General features: G+C 37.4%; 1 protein-coding gene and 1 pseudogene across 2 annotated transcripts in view; one reads left to right on the forward strand and one right to left on the reverse strand.

Moving 5' to 3' along the window:
* The window catches only part of phlpp2 (PH domain and leucine rich repeat protein phosphatase 2), a 201,850-nt gene extending 187,242 nt beyond the window's left edge, over nucleotides 1-14,608 (forward strand). For both annotated transcript variants that reach the window (XM_039763316.1, XM_039763317.1), the window contains one exon: nucleotides 10,017-14,608. In XM_039763316.1, the coding sequence (XP_039619250.1) occupies nucleotides 10,017-11,315 (1,299 nt within the window). In that variant the 3' untranslated portion in view covers nucleotides 11,316-14,608. The remainder of the gene's footprint in view (nucleotides 1-10,016) is intronic.
* Nucleotides 8,839-8,991, reverse strand: LOC120536109 (annotated as a pseudogene).
* Nucleotides 14,609-22,697: the final 8,089 nt, after the last annotated feature.

The following is a 22,697-nucleotide window of genomic DNA, read 5'->3' on the forward strand; positions in this document are numbered from 1 at the left end:
CACTGTTCCAACAGCTGGATAAGGTTTCATATCCTCGGTATATCAGTGTCTCACAGCTGTGTTCGTGTCGACGTGTGGCGGTGTCTTGCTGAGTGGTGTTCATTATTGTTGTTGCGTGTTCTTGTGTGCCATCACGAGAATGTCTGAGCTTGCATTAGAGCAACAAACAAACATTCAATTTCTTGTTAAACTTGGAAAGAGTGGAAGTGAAATCAGGGACATCTTAGTCCAATTTTATGCAGATAATGCCCTGAAGAAAATGGCAGTGTACAAATGGATTAAGTGTTTCTATGAGGGGATAAAAACGTCACCGATGAAGAGAGGTCAGGGTGGCCAGTAATGAGCAGAACTGATGAAAACATTGTAAAAATGTGTCGAATTGTGCATCAAAATTGTTGGCTGACTGTGAGAAGCATAGCAGACCAAGCAAACATTGATAATTAAACAGTTAGGGACATCTTAACTGAAAATCTTGGCAAGAGAAAGGTGTGTGCAAAAATGGTCCAGAAGGAGCTCACCAATGATCAAAAGTAAAACAGAGTTAAAGATTGCCAAGACTTTTTGGAGAGGCAATAGGATGTTTTTGGGCTGTGTTATCACTGGTGATGAAACATGGATGTACCAATACGACCCTGAAACAAAGTGTCAAAATGCACAATGGAAGTCAGCCAATTTTCTAAGGGCAAAAAAGTTCTGTCAGTCCAAATCAAGAGTTAGAACGATGTTACTAACTTTTTTTGATATTATTCATTACGAGTTTGTACCAACTGGACAGTTAACCAAGTTTACTATTTGGAAGTGCTGGAAAGGCTGCATGAAAATGTTAGGTGAAAAAAAACTGAACTTTTTGCAACAACTCATGGCTGTAGCATCATAACAGTGTACCAGCTCACACAGCAGTGAGGGAGTTTTTAGCCAGTAAATAAATAACTATTGGAACACCCTCCCTACTCACCTGGGGCTTCATGTATAAACGGTGCGTATGCTCAGAAATGTTGTGTAAGAACGTTTCTACGTTCAAATCGCAATGTATAAAACCTAAACTTGCCGTAAAGCCAAGCACATTTCCACGGTACCTCATACCTTGCCGTACGCAAGTTCTCCGCTTGGTTTTGCAGACTGGCGGCACCCAGCGTCAAAGCAGTGCTACTGTTACTGTGTGTTTTATCTTTCCTTTTCAGCTTTATAAATACACTGAAATTAACCGCATATTGTTTATTAGTGTAATGCATCTGATTGTAATTAACCAGTAACAATATAATGGTCCATGGAATAGTCATAGTATTCCAAATATCATAACTGCTTTAGCGTTGTTACTCTCACTACACCTTCTTCTTCTTCTTTTAGCTGCTCCTGTTAGGAGTTGCCACAGCGGATCATCTTTTTCCATATTACTCTCACTGCACCACTCGGAGTATTTATATCACTGTATCTGAGTGAGGAATTACATCAGCAGCTGATCAGAAGGAGAATTATCAGTATACAGCATCAAGCACACACCGCCTCAGCCGCGGCAAAACGTTTCAAAGCCTTTCCTGTACGAACCTCGCGATTCAGAAACAGTTTCATCCCAAGAACTATAAACGCACTCAATCAATTGCTCCTTGTAGAACTGTTTGTACTTATAAGTCAATTACCCCACTGTAAACTTGCACTACAGTTATAATATTGCACAACCTGCGCCACTTTATAAAGCACTTATTTACATATGATGACAATATCATTTTTAAGATAAAATGCAGCAAAATATGTTGATTATATTTTACAGATAAAACTTTAAGTTCATTTAAATAATCTGTATTGTTAATAATTAAAAATGTGAGGACACGGTGCTGCAGCGCTACCAAGTTCACGTATTGTCCCTGCCTTGCGCTGCATATTTACTGAGGCTGGCACGATACTGGAAGGATAGACGGATTGAATAATTAAACACGTACTATGAAGATATTTCAATGTTCCTTAAAAGTTTTGAAGAATCGTCGCTGTAAGCTTACAGATGGCTTAACGTCTATTACAGAGCTGATCGTGTGGCGATTGGGTATTTGGGGAAAGAAAAGTAAGGACAGGAATTGGAGGTTAGTATGTTTGAAAGAGACAGTACTGCTACAATAAATTATTTTATCGAAGGTCGTGCATTTAGAATGCAGAATCTTGTGTGAGACATGAAAAATCACTGCTCCATCGTGTTCCCATGTTTAATAACATGCTTTCATTCCAATCATCATGAAAATGATACCACGTATACATCTCAGTATTTTAATTATTCAGAGAACTGAATCAATCACGAATGTAATTGATTCTGTGTCCTGTCAGAGAAAGAGAAAGAACGGAAGCACGCAGTGATTCACACACATAGAGCACATAGAAGATCAAATACAAAACAAAGGATTTAAGGTGCTACTTTAGTTATGATGGGATTTGAGAAACTAGCTACTTTAATGACAAAATAAACTACGTGATTAAAGTGGAAATTTCGACATTTCGTGCTTTTTTCCCCAATGTGTGGCTTTTTTTTTTGTATGTACCCTAATAAGCTTTTATACTCAGATGGTGGTCTACAACTCACCTTTTCATGGCGACTTTGATATGTGACTTCTTTTTTATTTTGGCACTGTGCGACTTTGTGAACTTGACCTTTCGAGTTTCTCCGACATGCTATGTCACTCGATCAACTTCCTTTTGTTGATTATACCACTGTTTAAATCAACAAATAGTATGTTTTTCCTTTGCCTCCACTTGGTATTCGCTGAAATTCTTATATTTTCCCCCGTGCTTTTCCCATTGTCTTTTCACAGAACGCTGAGCTTAAGGGCTATTTATATTGATTTGCATATTCAAAGAGGCGTAATTCTGGGAGAAGTTGGGGCGGGACATAAGGCACGTGCACGATCATTACTTTTCACGCTGACCGGGATTTATGTAGTGGAAGAACGTGGAAGCACACCACTGTTTTTCTTGTGAAATTTCCAATAAGTTTGATGTGTCACATGACCCTCTTCCTATTGAAAAAACAAAAGTTGGATCCAAAATGGCAGACTTCCAAATGGCCACCATGGTCACCACCCATCTTGAAAAGTTTCCCCCCTCACATATACTAATGTGCCACAAACAGGAAGTTAATATCACCAACCATTCCCATTTTATTAAGGTGTATCCATATAAATGGCCCACCCTGTAGAATCATAGCTTATAAAAATAATTAACTCACACATTAACATAGCTGCCATTAAATAATACTGTTCTACAGTTCCAGACCTCTAGTACAGATTGACAAAATCCCTGTCTATAGGGAAATAACATCAGCTGGTACTTCCTTGTGAGTATACATCATTGTAATTCAGTATATAATGACTTCCTAATACACACAAGAGCAGCCACAAAGAAGAAGAAATCATTATAGTTGCTCATTCAAATGATAATCTGGGAAAAATGGTATCTTCTTACCTTACAAGTTGTCTGCCACTCAAAAAACAGCACTGAGAAGTGGCAAAGTACTGCTGATATCAGTAATGGCAAACAATACAACTAGAATATCTTACATCTACCCAAGGCAACTTAGAAAATTTCAGATACAATTATTTACATTTTTGTTTTTCTAAATGAGGCACAGGTAGATGAAGGGACTTGCTCATGATCACATAGTGACAGTAGCGGGTCTTCAACCATAAACCTCAGGGTTTGAGGTCCAAAGCCTTCACCACTGTGCCACACCACCTGCTTCTACATCCTACAGAAGGAAAAGCACATATTCAAATGACCAATGTTGGTGCACACACAATCCTCACAAGGCCCTTGCTGGGCCTTGGAACCAGCTTTGAAAATAGCACACATAAATTACCTCGAAATACTTTCAGCAAACAGAAGGACTATAGGTCTAGGAACAAACAGACAAAGCCACTGCAGCGATAGTGAAACTACCAGGTACAAATGAAATCCAGATCTGTGTATGTTACTGCTCTATGCATACAGTATTCGTGTACTGTATAACCCAAAATTGGCCCAGGCTCATAGTTCAAAGGTGTGTGTCTTTAATCATTACCATGTTCTTATGCCAGTTTCAGCAGGAGTGCATCTTGGTAAATTAAAACCATTGAAAGCTTATGCTGTATTCAGTGTATTCTGCTGTTGCTGTATTCAGAGATATTGTCGCCCCTGTGCTTTTTTCAGAAAATGCACCACTTCTCACAGAAACCGTTGCAGTTGCAAATCCTTTGGTATTCACATATTTATTTACTTTGTTTACATTGGAACAGCTCAAAAAATAAAATCTAGTACACAGAACTCCAGAAAATGGACTGTACAAAATATTGTATTGACACCCTTAATGTATGGTAGCACACCCTTTGGAAATAGTAACTGAATTCATTTGTTTCCTGTAACCAACTCTCAATTGGAATTCTGGGTCACTTTTCTTTTGTCAACTTCTCCAAGTCTTCAGATTCAAAGTGTGCCTTCTCCCAGCTGCTCTTTTGGGGTCTCTACACATGTGTTCTATGGGATTTAGATCTGGACTCATTGCTGGGCACTTCAGAACTCTCCAGTGCTTTGTCTTAAACAATTCTGGGTGCTTTTTGAAGTATGCTTTGGGTCATTGTCCTGGAAGACCCATGATTTCTAATGGAGACCCAGCTTTCTGACTCTAGGCCCTACATTGCTCATAAAAATCCTTTGGTAGTCTTTAGATATAATGCTGCCATGCACACATTGAAGGCATTCAGTGCCAGAAGCAGCAAAGCAATCCCAAAATTTCTCTGAACCTCCACCATGTTTGACCGTAGGGGTCTTGATCTTTTCTTTGAGGGCCTCATGTAGTATAATGTATTTTACCAAAAAGCACTATTTTGGTCTTGTCTGTCCACGGGATATTCTCAAGGAAGTATGTTGTCTTCTTCAGGTAAGTTTCGGCAAATTCTAGTTTGGATTTATTTATGTCTCTTTATCAGTTTTGGGGCCCTCCTGGGTCCTACCATAGCATCCCATTTCATTCAAATGGTGATGGATATTGCAAACTGACACTGTTGTACCCTGTGTCTGCAAGTCAACTTGAATTTGTTTGGAAGTTGATGGAGGTTCTTTATCCATCATTTGAACAATACTTTGTTGTAATCTTCCATTAGTTCTTCCCATGGGCTGTAAACCCCTCATGTGTGAATATTTATCTCTCTCTATATATATATATATATATATATATATATATATATATATATATATATATATATATATATATATACTAGCCAACCCGCGGCATATTATTTATTGATGACTGAACACTTCCTGAAAGACACAGTTGTCCAAATGGGGAGGGTTTGCGGATACAACTGTCAGTGAATGAACGCTGGAGAGAGCAACATACCAATTGTCCGTAAGTGAAAACAGGTTTTGGCAGATACAGGCATATTTTTTTGAAAGTTTGTCCTTGTGCCTTATTAATAGTCATTGCAAACACCAATCTAACAGGAAATTGCGTGTAAAAGTAAATGGCAAATTAGAATCTGATGGGGTCAGGGAAATCTGGGGAATAAGGACAGTTTGTGAGGTAGCAGATGTGATAGTCTTACATTCCAGTACATCACAGTGAATGCTGGTAACAGAAAGTCTAGTGCCATTACAGAGACCTTTTGCTGGCATGAGGTTCCTGAGAAGCATGATGACTGAACCAATTTTAATTTTGAGTTTATGCGGAGGCATACCAGTGGGAGTAAGACTATTAAGAAATTCTTAGGGGAATGCAAGTTGATATGCAGGATCATCTGTGACGATGGAGTCAACGCTGGTGAAAGTTACTTCGTCGTTAGGGATAAGTTTCAGCACCTGTTCATTAAGGTGTAGTGAGTCCTCGTTGGTGATGCTTAATACAGCTCGCGTACTGAGTTGTTCCAGAGTGACAGTTGAGAAGTCGATGTCGCCATATAATAGCCTCGAGAGCAATGTTGGAAGCCTGCGGAGAGTGAGAGTTGGCGGGCGGGGCCTTGTCGTGCATTCCCCATGAGTGGGCTAGAGTGGGCGTTCATGGCTCTTTCGTGTGTAACCCATGGGCGGGACTCTGTTAGAGTTGGCGGGCGGGGCTCTGTGAGTTGACGGTCGTGGCTGTCTGTCTTGCGTGCGGTGAAAAGTCAACGTGGCTCAGAGGTGCATGTGGACTTTTGCACAGACGAAAGTGACTGAGGCTGTGTTTGGTGAGTTGTTGCATGCGGGCACATGAGCAGGCAATGCACAATCCTCAAGAGCGATGCTGGATGTGGGAGGACGGTTACAGTTGGCGTGCGTGGCTCTGTCATGCGTATCCCATGACGCGGTAGAAGGGTTAGAGTTGGCGGGCGGGGCTCTGTGAGTTGGCAGGCGTGGCTCTCTGTCTTGCTTGGACTCACTGTCTTGCGAGCCCTTAGTGAATTTTATGTATAGCTAGGGAAAAATGATAGGGAGATGATAATTTGTGTTTAATATGAAACTAAGAGAAGAAAGTACTGGTAAACTCCAAACAATAATGCAAATGACACATATCTTCTGTGCATTTCCCTTAGATTGAATTAACTATTGTTCTGCACTGTGGAGAACTGTCTTTGTTAAATTTGAATTTATATTTGAATGTCGACTTTCATTGCCTCTATAATTGTTTAATTCTCTATATAGACTTTATGGTGGAAGGGGTGAGACTTTTGCAAAACTGGAAGCGACATCAGAGTTTATTGTGGGAGTCATCGTCTGGTCTGTGGGTGAAACCTAAGATGGTGTTACCAACCACACATGCTCAGGCACTGATGTTGGTGGGTTTGCCTTTTAGTGCCTTACTGTATGTTCACATTTCTCTAAATATGCAAGCTCAGCATTCAGTGGTTATTTATTGTGTAACAAAAAGTATAAGAAATCATGTTGGTAGGAGTACTGTACAGTATATTGCAATTAATGTTCTAACCTGAAGATAAAAGGTGATAAAAGATAGGCACATAATTCTTCCAAGTATGCAAATTTCCAAATGCAATGAACCAGAACATACAGCAGTAGGCAAAAACGTGAAGCAGTTGTTAACCCTTTATTTGGTGTCATTTCTTCTCTCATTTACATAATATGGGAGGGATGCTTGAAGTAATCAGGGAAAATATATACAAACAGGATACTGCTGAATAAGAGCAGACATACAGTCAGAAAAAAGGCAGAGAAAAGTTACTAATGAGTTGAGCAGTAAACAGAGCATAGTGGACTTTCACATCATTGATCAGGTCACTTAATTGCTGGGCAACAGGCTATACTGAGAAAGCTTTGAAATCATTGATTTTAGCAATCCGATCTTACATAGCTTGTTGTAGTGAAGTGTTACTGGAGGAGAACCTAATATTGTATCACAGATTTCAATGTGAAAGTCAATTTAAATACATCTTTGAGATCTCTTAAAAAAACACTTGGAAGGCTAGAAAGTAATCTAAAGAAATAAATACTAATCAAAACATTTTTTTTGATAATACAGTCCACCTTATATCAGATGTGAGGGTAAAGATATAGTTTGCAGCAAGGATGCCCAGTGTAATGAAAGGTCACATGGCATAAGAGTTTGCAAACTACCTTGCCTTTTAAATACCTAGGTGCCTGAATTTTTTTTTTCTATGATCCTGGACAGACAACCTTCATGTGTTACATCTCAGTAGTTACTTGTTTTATGAAGTAAGCCCTAAGCTTGAAAGTTGTGGCTCCACTTTAACTGTAAAGACTGCTAGGAACAATCTCTATTTGAATTGTGGCAGCAACAAAGAAAAACAAAAAAGGTGTTGAGTAAAGGGAAGGGTATGAAGTAAAGTAATAAAGCTGATATATCAGGTAGTTGAAAATCTCAGCACTAAATATAAAGTAGGAAGAGCTGCAGAGATATGTGATGTAGTGCTTTTTGTAGCATTTAATAGTGACTATGTACCTTTTCAAATAACAAAAACCCTCTACTTTATATATCATTATCTAGAAATAATGTCCTATTAACAATGTATAAAATATTTTGAACATTATAGAACACATTTAGGTCCCTGCAATGTGTAACCTTTGTGGAAATATTTAGAGGCAGCTGTGCACGTTACTTGTGTTGCTTATTACATATCTCTTCAAATGAAAACAAACTGTGAAGCTCAATGAAGCAGCCCTCTATATCAGTAACTTAGGATTTCTGAAGCGTAATGCAGCAGTTTCACAACAGGAAAAAACACAAATCAATATTTTTTGTGCACAAATCTGCACTTAATAAATGGCCCAGAAATAGACATATGGTTGAATTTTCAAATAAAAGTTATTAAATGTGCTGGCATGGAAAGTGCAAAAGTGTATGGAGATGTTACTTGAAGACGTGCTACACTCCGTGCTACACTCTGCCCTCCCACGATCGGACCTAAAACAAAAAAGGCTTCAGCTTGGCTGGGACGCTACAATACTTTCGTCTGTTACTGTTTTCACATTCTGTACCTTTCTCTGCATATGTATCGCGCCTTGGGTGTGTGTTCTCCCCACTGCTCTTTCTTCTTTACTAAAGGCACAGGATCTGTGTGTGCCACGTGACTTCACATGACTGAATGTTTTGCAACTTGTGTGTCTTGCAAGAATCTTATGTTCCACGGCCCAGCGAGACAGTCCGTTGTCAGTCTTTTTTGTCTTGCGGGTCTTTAAAATGTCTTTCGAGAACTTCCGAGAAGGTCACGTCTCGTCACCTGGCTTTTACATTCCAGGATTTTCTTTTATATATTTATATATATAGAGAGATGGTCAGCTGGAGCCAGAAGCCCCTGGATTTTATACCAGCCCATCATAGAGTTGGTTTATAGAGATAGAACTTTATTTGTCCCCAGGAGGATATTTGGCTAAAATCAGGGGAGAGAGCCAATACAGTCCCCCACTACCACAAATTATGCACAGTAGTCAAGTTTCCTGCATATAGGGAAATCACAGGGGTCAGCACACCCACACACTTGAGAGAGGACCATCTTAGTGGTCATGGTATCTTCCCTGTCAGGTATGTAAGTAAGTAAGTAGAGTTGTCAAACAAATTAAAATGGAAAATTTTGGGATGCGTGTGTTAAGTCAATCAGTCAGTCATTTTCCAACCTGCTATATCCTAACACAGGGTCACGGGGGCCTGCTGGAGCCAATCCCAACCAACACAGGGCGCAAGGCAGGAAACAAACCCCGGGCAGGGTGCCAGCCCACCGCAGGACACACACACACACCAAGCACAATGTATAATTGCCAATGCGGGAGGATACTGAAAGAACCCGGAGGAAACCCTCAGAGACACGGGGAGAACATGCAAACTCCACACAGGGAGGACCCGGGAAGCGAACCCAGGTCTCCTTACTGCTAGGCAGCAGCGTTAACACTGCGCCACTGTGCCACCCATGATAATAAGTATTAGAGGTATATTGATTGCATTAACAGAGAAAAATATTGTGTTAATCTTATAGAAAATTATAATCATTCTGTACTGCATTGAAAAATTGTAACTATTAAATTGCCTGTTTTTCATTCAGTTTAAGTTTAAAGTTGATTATGTCAACTACATGAGAAACAATATACAGTATAGTTAGGTAGTTTAAAAGAATTGTTACTTAAAGGATGTTCGAAATAAAATAATTATTTAAGATTGAATCTGACTTTTTTGTTGCACAAAAATGATTATCAATGATAAACTGACCTACATTCTAGTTAAAAATTATTTGTACCTTTATGAGGTCTTGCAGATAATTTTATTAGATCTTAACTTGAGCTGTAGTAGTATAAAGAGGAGTGTCCTGAGGGAAACAATACACCAATTTGTTAGTTTTTTTCATTTAGAGGGCAGTCAAACATGCAGCCTGTAAATGTAAAAGAGATGTTCACCCTGTGAACTCTGCCACATTTAAAAGATAATTAAGGTTACATGCAAGAAAGAGTCCGCATGAAGCCATAAAGAGCCAAAGAACCTTGCCTAAATACAGCATAGTGGCCAAACATCTTGAAATATTGTACAGAATGTCCCTGTTCACTATTTTTCTTGTGCTTATTTTCAGGACAACAAGGTGAGTGGAGTTACATGCTGTACACGTCAACTGGGCTGCTCTTACCTTTTTCCATGGGTCATTCCTAAACCCTGGATGAAGACAGTGCCTCTCTGTGCCCAAGATGAATTTCTAATTCTTGGAAACCGTGCGTTATTTGAATGGATTTCTTACCAAGAGGCTGTATCAACGGTGCAGGCAATGCAGGACCCAAGAGCTGCTGCCAAGAAGCTCTGTACTCTTGCTCAGAGTTATGGTTGCCAAGACAATGTGGGGACAGTGGTTGTGTCCCTTCATATCGGGGAAGACAGCTGCACATGTGAACTGCCATTGCCCACAGTGCCTGGATGCACTGGAACAGTACCAGCTATCTATCCAAACTCTGTGCTGCTGGCAGACCCTGCTACCCCATCTTCAAGTAGTGGTATAGCTTCAGAATTTAACAGTGAAATGTCAGCCTCAGAAGTAGGCAGTGAGGCAGGCTCAACTGCTTCTGATGAGCACTTGGCCTTAGGACTCACCTCAAGACCAGAGCGGAGATGCAGCCTCCACCCGGCAGCTTTCATTTGTGGTATTGGAAGTATGGGCAACAATCTGGAGCTTTTTCAGAGACAACCTTCATGTGCTACCTTTTCCAGCAACCAGTCTGACAATGGACTAGATAGTGATGATGAGACTCCCTTAGATGGAGTCATTTCTAATGGCAGTAAGCTAGAAGTTGAAGTGGACATTCATTGCTGTGCTTTTCGGCTACGAGGGAGCAAAGAAGAAACTAGTGTAGAGGAGAGCACCTCCGAGGAACAAAAACAGGCAGCACATAAGAAGCTAGAGGAATCTGTGACTGTTAGTTCTACGAGGATTGGATGTAGGCTGCGACGACAAAGCAGTATTGGAGTACCAACCAATACCTGCCATCTGTCAGTGTGCAAAGAAATATCTGATCTTAAAAAATCTCCATCCACTTCCAGCCTTTTTGGAAAAAAACTCTCTAATGGCTCAGTGGTTCCTCTTGAGGAGAGTCACAATGCAATCGAAGTAGCCTTGGAGGCCCCAAAGAAGAAATCAGGCTACTTTGCTGCACCTGCTCAGCAGGATCCAGAAGATAACTTAGTGGTGCCTTCCAATTTAGAGCAGGAAGTACAAGATCAACTTAGGCTTTCCAATCCAAATTCCATGCCAACACTTTCACAGCCGCCATCTTCATTAGAACATTCAGAATGGAATGAAACCAATTCTGGTAATCATCAACAACTTCAACTGGACCACAACTTCACGACTACACACCAGGAAGTGTATGATACTGCGTTGTAGCAAACAAATGAGATGTCAGCCCCCTGACGTTGACATGACAGGAAATAGCACTTGTGTCTAAAGGTAAAATATCAAAAGTGTAACATGTCATTTCTTTTTTATTTATAACTACACAAATATCAATAGAAAAACTAAAAAATGAGCATATATCACGTAAATGCCCTTTTTCTGTTTTTCTTTTAAGTTTTTGGTGCTGGCTATGTATTGTTTTAGTTAAAATAGACTGTGGAAGGCAATTCCTGATTGTAGGCCTTAATTTTTACAAAGGAAATCTCAGAAAATCAAACAACAGGAGATAAAACTGAAAGTTTTCACAGACATAACTGACATTTCATTTGTAAATGGGTATGTTTAAAATTGTGTCATAATGATACAAGCTCATGGGACTTCAGAAGAGGACAGAGATGACCTTGAAGACATGCTGTTTACAGCCATGCTGCAACAACTTCTTTCACAGGAGTATTTTTTCTGGTGATTGAGCCAGCTGACTACTTTTTGTCACTTTACCTACTGTATCAGGGAGGAAGAAGGAACCTATTTCTGGGAAAAAGTAATGTAGATTTAAAAGTAGGACGATGGGAGATGTAAATGGAGCAAAATGGAAAGTTAAACTGCTACTTGAATCAAATCGCTTCAATCCCTTTACATTTTCAGTTGGAGTAGTAAAGAGAATACAGTGATTGAAATTATTTTCATTAAAATGAACAGAACAATAACTTAAAGTAACATTTGTAAGTAATAATTTCTTGAAAGTCTTTGCATTACCCTGGTACATTTTGGAAAATGTATTTATTGATTAGTGTTCTACAATGAAAATACCAATTGTTAATCCAGGCAGTGCTAACTAGTACACCAAGGAAGGTTATGCATATTTCTCGATGACATTAAAATTTTACTGTTGGTAAGAAATGCATAAAAACAGTTTTGCATTAAATAATTATATGAGTAAATAGATATGTTATGCTAAACTGGTGAAGAAGTACAGCTGATTCTCAAAAGTATTTTAAGTATTAAGTATTTTAGAATTATACTTTTGGGATCTAAAGACACCAGGATGGGATGCAAGGTTATATCTTAAATGACTATGGTCACCCTAGGGTGGCCATCTTTCACACTACAATGCATTCTGAAATCATATTTAAACCCTTATAAAATCCCAATATGAGGATTTCTTTTTGTACATGACAGAATCCCTGGGAAGAAATTGACTTGGAAGGCACTCAGTGACAGTATACACACTGTGAAACTGGCACAAAAAAATCCAAAGTCAGTAATGATTTGCACTATGTACTGTATGTACAGTATGTCTATTTCTTTACTGTATTCATATAGTACTGTACTTTGGGATGGTGGAAATTGGCATTTAATACAGTGCATTTGTTTGTTTACCTTAAATAATAATGACACCTTGTACAAAGATACAGGTAAATTCATGTTGCTTTTCTATACATGTGTAATCAATTATTTTTGCAAAAGTAATGTATTTCTTTAACACAGCATCAAAAGATATAACAGTATATTATTGCATAAGCTTATTGTATACAAAATTGCGTAATGAATTGTCATATTTCAGCAGAATTCAGTAATTTTATCACTGTCAGTTATATACTGTGTTCATGTGTATGTGTGTGTGTGTATGTGTTCATGTTTTGTGGTATCGTTGCGCACACACTCTTGCGTTAATTCTTAAAAGAATAATGTGAGGCCCATTCAGGAAGTAAGTACTGGAAGTGTGTTTTTTTTTTTTTTTTAAAATGTGTTTCATGTGAAGATTTTATGTAAGACCCCACATTGACTCTAGTAGATCTTGTCAGAATTGAAAGCAACATGCACTGCAAATGCCTCAACTGCATTCAGTTAAAGTCTTAGTTTGAAATAATAGGCAGTTTGGGATAGTTTTAAGGGCTGTTTAAAAAAACATGTGGCCTGCTTGTTTACCTGTCAGACTCTACACATTTTGAATTTAAACACCACAAAGTTGATAGCTGTGCACTCTTCATCAAATTTGAAATTCGAGTTAAAAAGTCTGCTTGTAAACCTAGATTTGATCCAAAGATAAAATGCATCTTTTTAATTTGCTTACTAAAGAAAATTGCTCTCTTAAATTCACAACCATTAATTATTTCCAGAACACACCCCATAAACATCTATTCATAAATGAATGCCAGAATTAAAATGTATGTATGCATATAAAACATTTCTGTAATTCCATGGATGAATTATATATATTACCACTTGCACTGATTTGCACTGTATATGATCAGTGACAGAGTAATAACCAGAGATTCATGGAATTCATTTTTTTCTGCAAATGTTAACTGAGTAATCTGAGTGAGAAAAAATGATCTAGCAATCAGCTACATAATTCTACAAGCAGGTAGAGCTTTGGTGAGATCTATGCAAGTTATCACCTGTCCACTCTTTTGACACTACACAAAATACAAAGGCTATGAAATATAAGAAACATATAAACAGCTATAAATTAGGGCTCAGATTAAAAGGAGCAGTTGCTAAGCCTTTCCTATCCAAAACTAGCTTTGGCAACGAAAGAGTTTCAGCGTAATGTAACTTTATATGAATTCTTGGAAGTTGATTCATAAATAAACCCCATTTCAAAAATGTCAATCTTGCAGGTTTGTTTCAATAGGGAGAAACACTAAACAATTTTTAGAAATGTTCATCTTCAGCACATGTCTGACTGTGTTGTTATGGGAATATCTCATTAGTATAGTGACAGATTTGTTTCATTAGTAGAACATGGATATTCTGTTGGTTTTAAAAGGTGGTTTTAGGTATAGTATCTTAATTCCACTCTGCCAAACTGTATTTTTTTAATAACTTTTATGGAGAACATCTATTTTACATAGGTGTACATAAATCCTGGAATTTCCGCTAATTTGTTGTCATGTTTATTTAACTGTGGAAAGAACATATACTTTGACTTACTTACTTTGAATTACCACTAATACTGTGACACCATGTTTTGTGGAGGCATTTCCTTATTATTAATATTTTTCTTCTGTCTGCTAATTGCATGTTTTTAGGTGGTAGAGCGTGAGTTTTCTCTTTCATAAGAAGTCTATTCAGACAGACCCGCACAAAGAGAATAACCTAGGTGTAAAATCAAATGCCTTTTACAAAAGCTAGAGCACACACTGTGAGAAGCGATACTCGTTTGTTTCCCTATGTCTTCTTTCAAGTCACTGGCATGTAATGTAGTAAGTGTTGTTGAGCATTTTAATAAGGCAGGTGTTGTCAGAGACAGGTACAGTAGCTTGTGAAAGGAGGTAAGGTCCAGACAATACTTAATTTGTAATAACTTGTTAATACTCGTGCGGTGGGCTGGCCCCCTGCCAAGCGTTTGTTTCCTGCCTTGCGCCCTGTGTTGGCTGGGATTGGCTCCAGCAGACCCCTGTGAACCTGTGTTAGGATATAGCAGGTTGGATAATGGATGGATGGATGTTAATACTTGTCAAATCAAATTAAACAAGGGATGTTTCTGAGCAGTTTTCACATTTCCAAGAACAAAATGAGCTGTACAATTAAAAAATACAAATATCCATCCATTCATTTTCTAAATCCATTTATCAAGTTTAAGGTTCTGTGGCCACAATCAATCCTCTATAAGTGGGCACAAGGCAGGAACCATCTAGTTCATCCCATGGTGCACTCACACATAGCCTTCACCACAACTAATACCTAACAGGTGACATTTGGAAGGTGATAGGAAACCGGAGTATCTACAGAAAACCCACACAGACATGGTGAAAACAAAAAGCAAATTCCACACAGACTGCACCCAGGAGGGAATTTGAACCTGGGACTCTAGAGCTGTGAAGCTGCAGCACTAAGCACTGTCCCACATGGCTGCCACAGGTAGGTGATATTCACTGTAATGCATAGTTATTTACTATTCTTTCTTTTAAAGCCATTTACAGTATTTGTTACTGTTTGAGCAGCAATTATGTTCTTCCCCCTGTCTGTGTGGCGTTTCTTCCCTCATCCCAAACACCACCTGCATGTTAGGTTAATTGTTGACCCTAAAATGGCCCATATGAGTGAGTGTTGCCTGTGTCTCAAATTGACATTTGGAGGCAGAGCACCAGAAAGCACTCAAAAAGTTAGGCTGCAGATAAATGTTGCGAGTTGTATAAATGTAGACATTTTCGTTACCTACAGTGGTGTGCAAAAGTATTCAGTCCACTAGAAAGTCATCAGAATTTTCTGCATGACAAAAGATTTGTACACATATTTATCCATTCAGTATTTTTAATGTGAACTCTTATGCTGTAACAATACATATCCAAAGCGAAAAGTCAGTGTTTGCATAAGTATTCAAGCCCTACACATTAATACTTTGTTGAGAACCCTTTTGCTGCAATAACAGCCTTAATTCTTTTGGAGTAAGTATGTACCAGTTTTACACATTGTTCAGGTGTGACTCTTCCGCATTCTTCTTTGCAGAATTTATAGAGATCCTCTAAGTTGGTGGGATGGTGCCCCACAGACAGCACTTTTCAAATAGTGCCACAGATTCTCAATAGGGTTAAGATCAGAGCTTTGACTTGGCCATTCAGAAATGTTCACTTCTCTGTTTTTGAGCCATTCCAGTGTCACTTTTGGATTTGTGCATAGGGTTACTGTCATTTTGAAAGATGAGCCTAAAATTTTGTATCCATCCATTGTCCCTTCAACTGTAACATGTTTCTCAGTCCCAGCACATGAAAAGCACCCCCATAGCATGATGCTGCCACCACTATATTTCACCGTAGGTATGGTGATACCTCTTTGAAATCTGGCCAAAAGGTTCTATTTTGGGCTCATCTGACCATAAAACCTTCTCCAAAACCTTAAATGGGTCTTTCTCATGCTTTGTAGCAAATGCCTACATGCTTTTATGTGGACCTTCTTAACGGATGGCTTCTTTATTGCTACCCTCCTGTAGAGGCCTGTTTTATGGAGAGCTCTTGAAACTGTGGACCATCCACCTTCACTCCAGTGTTGGCCAAAGAGCATTGCAGATGTCTGAGAGTGATGGCTGGATTTTCAGTAGCCTCTCTTACCAGTCAACATCTTACTCTGATGTTTAGTTTTGAGCGATGGCCAGTTCTAGTAAAAGTCTGGGTTCTGTGATGGACCTTCCACTTTCTGATGATGGATCCGTTAGTACTTAACAGAACATATTTTGTTGCCATTTCCTTCCATGTACATTTCAATGAATTTGTTTCTCACATCAGCAGAATGCTCCTTTGACTTCATTTTTACAATGATTGGCCAACAATGACTGTGACCCTTACAAAGGGTGCTTTTTATATCCAGATAAATCTAAAGAACTAGCAAGTAGTACCTAATTATGATTAGTTATGGTCCAATGATTGTCACCTTTGTGTTGTTTGTGATTAATTTGTTGTTTTTGTAAACCTGGAGCTTCCAAAGCACAGAGGTATTAAATACTTACGCAAACGTTATGTTTTTCTTCGTCAGTTAAATATCTACAGAAAATGGTTTATTATGACTTTGGAAATACTGTTACAGCATAAGAGTTAACATTAAAAATACTGAATGAATAAATATGTGTACAAATCTTTAATCATGCAGAAAATTATGATGATTTTTAAGGGAATTGAAAGGCTTTGTATGTCACTGTATTTAATCCTGTATGAGGCATTCTGTTCTAGTGTGAAAGCATTAAAGACATGACAACTTGTATGTTCAAGTTACGTGAGGTCCAACATAGTGAAGATGGGAAAGAAACTGATTTCAGTCTAATTATGTGGCTGTAATATACAGTATGTATATTATGTGATACATTATACAGTTGTTTATAATGTCTGGTAATAGAGCAAGATATTATTAAGTAAGTAACTGTATTCATCATTCCATGCAGTCTCTGAATGCTCTTCAGAGAATTTGTTTAAATTACAAATGATACCCTGACTTTTTCGCAATTTCAGTCAGACATTAGCAGTGCCTTTTTTAAATCTGCCTATATTTTACCCACTATAGTTCAAATTTATTTTTTGTATGATAATATAATACAAAATAAATCCTAGACTGACATCTTTATGTTTGTTTAACTGTCACCTCAAGAAGTTGACAAGCACTTGTGATCCTTGCTACGAAAGACCATTTATAGTTTTCAGTTTGTTGAAGTTTTACTCCAGCCAGATAAGAGAATCTGGTAAGATTCCACCCGCATTTTATCAATTCTGAAATGTACGTAACTTCTATGCAGAAAATTGTCAATAAGGAAAACAACTGTATAAAATAAACCAAGCTTTAATTACCAGGTTCTGCTTTTGGAAAAATGTTAACATTTGTAATTATGGGTGATAATAATCCAACAACGTGTTTTATGATGGTTCAGTGCCCATACAGTACAACTTTAAAATCTGTATATGCTGGCTGGCAAGTATGCTGGCATGTGGTCCGTATTTTTGTAAACACTGGACACACATATTATTATAGTTGCCCTCTTAATATATTTCAGTATTTATATTCTTTGTGCTGCAGAGTTAAAGTTTCATGTTTTTCTTAAAAGATCAACATTTTTTACATTGAAATGTGATAGATGCATTGCAAAATGTGTGACTTAATATTTTCTTTTTTTGCAGTTTGTCAGTTTACAAGTTGATTTTTAAACAAGTTGGATACTATACATACAACCTAGAGCAAACATGTGCACCGTTCAGATGTATTTTTTCTTAATATCCAAGACTTACAAAGATCTAAATTTTTGTTGTGAACAAAAAGGTTACTTACCTTCCAAACCCCAATGTATTTTTATAAAGTAAACTAAAGCAGAGTATATTTAGCTACTCTCTAGTTAGTATTGATATAGAGATCAGATTACACTTTACCATAATTTAATGTAATTATTGCAACTCTTGTTTGAAGTTCATTTTAGACCTTTTGCTCACCACACAACATTACAATAATAAAGCATACGAGAAGGGTAAAATCTGCCCGGCCAAGGAACAAGCCCTCTTTAAACAAGTATTTGTTAGTTGTAATGTCCTGTATGCTCAGTTTAGTTCAATGGAATGATCAACTCTGAAATATTTTGAATAATTGTATAGAAAGTATACTTTTGATGCGTATTTTTCCTTGATTAAGATGCACCTTCTAATGCATTATTCCGGAGCTGAAAAGAAGTGAGTGGTCCACTATAAGCTGGTAAACTATAAAACTGTATAGTACTAGAGAAGTAGGGTAAAAAAGAAGAATGTCAAAAATATTTTTTTCAACTTTGAAATCATCTTTCTAAAAAAATCAAATGGTTTGCTAGTAATTTATATGCTAAAATTGCAAAAACAATAGGAAAATTTGTATACATACAAACATGTTAGTGCTTCGTAGTAATAAACAAATCAAATCTTGTTACTTACATAAAACTATGGTAAACATTACAAATAATGTACCGTGTTCTTAAAATTGTGTTTAACTTAATGACCAAAGTTAGTACTGCTCACATTCATCCTCCTGTATAGCTGCTTTTTTTTCTAGAGATGCCTAAATACTTTCTCTGTATGCCAACAAAGCAGAGGTTTATTTTTGTACTTCATTGTCTCATCCAGATATGTAGGTCTGCTAACTGCATTGAATTTAATTTTTTGATTAAGGTGAGTGATTGTTCAAGATAAGATCTGTACTTTTGCTGGAATATATTAAGTCTTGAAGTGATGTTAAAAAGTGACCCATATTAGTCAAAGATTTTGTTTTATTTTTTTATTCCATTTATTTAATCTTATAATTAATATATTAAATGTTTCAAGCATGTCATGAAATAATTTATACACTATTAATGTTTTTGTTTATATTGATACATTATTTTAAATAATAAGTGGATAATATATTTTAGCATGCAGGTATATGGTACTGCTTAATATATTAATACAGATTATGTTCTTACTGGATTTAGTTAGTTTACATTTTTCAGTTTTGGTTATGCACTTGTGAGCACTACCGCTGCTCTGCAGCCTCGTTGGTTTTCCATTTGTTTCAGGGAGCGGGTGGGCTTCATGATTTCACTTAAAATGCTGCTATGTAGATACATGTTTGAGGCAGAAAAGGCATATTTTTTTCATTAACTTTTCAGCCAAAGTAGCAATAAACATTTATACTGTGAAATTGACACCTTGTGTATTAATGTGTTTTATTAGAATAAAAATAAGAGGTATCACAGTACACACAATGCAAAATAAAACAAACAAAAAAATAATAATAAGTACGGGTACTGCATTGTTGCAAAGGGATCAAGTGTGGTCAAATCACATTACAATAAGTTACCATAAGTTTAGTACCTCTGGATAGTACTGGGAATCATGCTAATTGTAGCATTACTTTAAAACATGAGTGACATGGTGGTGCAGCATTTACTGCTGCCACTTTATCATTTTTTAAAACTTGCCAGTCACTGTCTTTGTGAGGTTGGCATCTTTTGTGTCTTTGCAGGTTTTCTTGAGCACTTCAATCTAAATATGTGCATGTTAAATGTTAACTTAAAAATGGCACAGTGTGGGAGCACCGTGGAAGGACTGACATCTCAACCAAAGCTGTTTCTTGGTATATGCTTAGTTTTCCAGTGACCCTATAATGGAATAAGCAGCATTAAAATACTGATAGATAGATAGATAGATAGATAGATAGATAGATAGATAGATAGATAGATAGATAGATAAGGCACTATATAATAGATAGATAGATAAGGCACTATATAATAGATAGATAGATAGATAGATAGATAGATGGATAAGGCACTATATAATAGATAGAACAAACTTATTTGTCCCAGGGGGGGGGATATTTGGCTTTTTACAGAAGGTCCTTCAACAAGCCCCTTTAATACACCCAAGAAATTGCACAAAAAGAAGAAAGCTTCTGACTTGCGTAATGATAAAAGAGCTGTCACAGTGAGGCGTTATAAAGGTGTGTTGCCAAATGAAGATATGAATGAGCCCCACTAGCGTTTCTTGACACACATCTGCTGAAAAATGTCTTGGCTGAATGTGCTTAATGGCAGTGTGCCAGAGAGAAGATGTGCAGCATTGTTCATAATGCCATCAGTTTGTCTTCATTCTCTCATCTGCTGATGGATAACAATAATACATTTTATTTATGGAGCGCCTTTCCCATGCTTAAGGCTTTCAAGCAAAAAATAAGCACTTTACATACTTCTATTTTAGTTCCCATCTAGTTCCTATCCTATTCATGTAAGTTACATGCTTTTATATGTAATATTTAAGTTTAAATTGAAAATAATGTAAAAGAAAAATGAAACATTAGAAATATTGTGATGAGAACAGGTCATTCCGCCCAACAAGCTTGTCCTTCCTATTTACATTCTCTAAAATAACATCAAGTAGAGATATGAAAGTCTCTAAAGATCTACTCTTCACCACACTATCTGGAAATTTGTTTCATGTGTCTATGGTTCTTTGCATGAAGAAAAACATTCTAACATTTATGCAAAATTTGCCTTGTTCCCAAGTTCTTCTTGATGAGTTTAAAGTAACAGCTAGGCTCCACTGTAATAATTTCTTTAGTCATTTTAAACACTCCGATCGTGTCACCTTTTAAACTCAATTTGCTTAAACCGAAAACTTCCTTTAGTGTCTCCTGATTATGGCAAATCTAATCCCACAACACACTGCAATTACCAACGTGGTCCTTATAAAATATCTCCTGATGAAAGTAAAACAAGTTTACTCATTATTTATCTCTCCTGTATTTCCTTTAAATGTAATAACACTTTTCAATTGCAGAAGAGAATCTAAAAATGTTTAACTGCTTTGCTTCCACTTTAGTCCTGTAGATGTTAGTTTTTCTTGTTTATAGTCTTTATAAGAAATGTAGAGGAATGCTTGAGAACAAAACAGCCCTCGAATTCAAGATTCTTTGAGATACTTCATTTCTGTTTAAACCAATAAGCCCAAGGAAATGTGTAAAAATTTCTAATGGCTGCACCTGCAGCAGCCCAACTCTGAGATCAACTGCTAAGACCCCCATCCTTGGCCTTAAGGTGACCTGTCAAAGTCGTGGTCTTTCATAGCACACACTGTTTGCTGGCAGCTACTTTAACTTCTGTTTTTCCTAAGATACACTTGCAGCTGTTGATCTTATCTTCTTAAGAGTGAAGAACTATTAACTCCAAAGGGATTTTTAAAAAGAGTTCTTTGATAGTGAACAGGTTTAGTTCCTCGTGCCTACAGGAGTCCACTAGTGTGTCTTGAATGATTCCTGTAATAATTCTAAATATGTTTTTGTCTGCCATAGACAGGCGTCTTATCTAGGACTAGCACCTGCATTGCACGATGCTGGACTCCAGATTCATTCCCTCAGCTCTGAAATGCATTAAGTATATTAGATTTTTTTTTCTTATGCAGGAACAGTATTTTATTCTAGTTAACTATAAAAGGGGCAGCCATAGATTCCTGGATTCGAGCAATAGCACAGGAGTAGGATGTAGTTATCAAATATGCCACTAAGTATCATATGCCTACAGTTTGGTATACTTGAGTGGTATTTCTGGTGTTTATTCCACAATTGTGCAGGCGACTTTGCCGATTTTTTTTTTCTCCAAGCCATCATGGCGGACTTTCAAGCAAAATTGATGACTGAGTTTTTCGACTTTGACAAACTTGTTAGTAAATACAAACAGACTGTTAATCATTGACATTGAATTGAAGTCCTGGCGTATCTATGGGAAGGTATCAGGAAGAAAATATCCCGAGCAGTGGCACACACAAAACTGCATTTTGCAATATGAAAGCACATCTATACCTACCCCATTGTCACTCAAAAATAGTTTGTTCATCAAAAACAATGTAGCTATTGCTTTGCACCCCCTTTATTCACCAGATTTTGCTCCCTGTGACTTCTTTATGTTCCTGAAATTGAAACTGAAACTTAAGGGAAGAGGATTTTCTACTTTGAATGGTAGCAAAACATGAGTGCATCTGTTTCAAGTACAGTATATTGCACCTCATGGAGAGTATTTGAAGTTGACTGAAAGCAAACTGCTGAAATGCGTCACTCCTTGGACTGAAACTTTTTTGGACTGCAACAAGGTAACACAAATTGGATTATTGTCAAACAGATCATACTGTCAGGTGTAAAACTAATAAGAATTATTTTAAAAAATGCTAAAATGTGTGTGCAAGTAACATGTAGAGTATTCCATTAATGCTTTAGTAAACTTTACAATCAAAATTGATCAGTTCACATCTTATTAAAATTCTCAAATCCATGTAAATCCAGTTCAGGGTCATGTGGTAGTATACAGGCCAAGGCATACAGAACGCTTGCACCGCTACGGGGCCTGTTTAAAACTGTAAGGGACTCTGACACTCACGTCTGGGATAACCTAGACTCGCAGGGCCG

This window comes from Polypterus senegalus, chromosome 9 (genome assembly GCF_016835505.1).
Source record: "Polypterus senegalus isolate Bchr_013 chromosome 9, ASM1683550v1, whole genome shotgun sequence".
Classification (NCBI taxonomy): Eukaryota; Metazoa; Chordata; class Cladistia; order Polypteriformes; family Polypteridae; genus Polypterus; species Polypterus senegalus.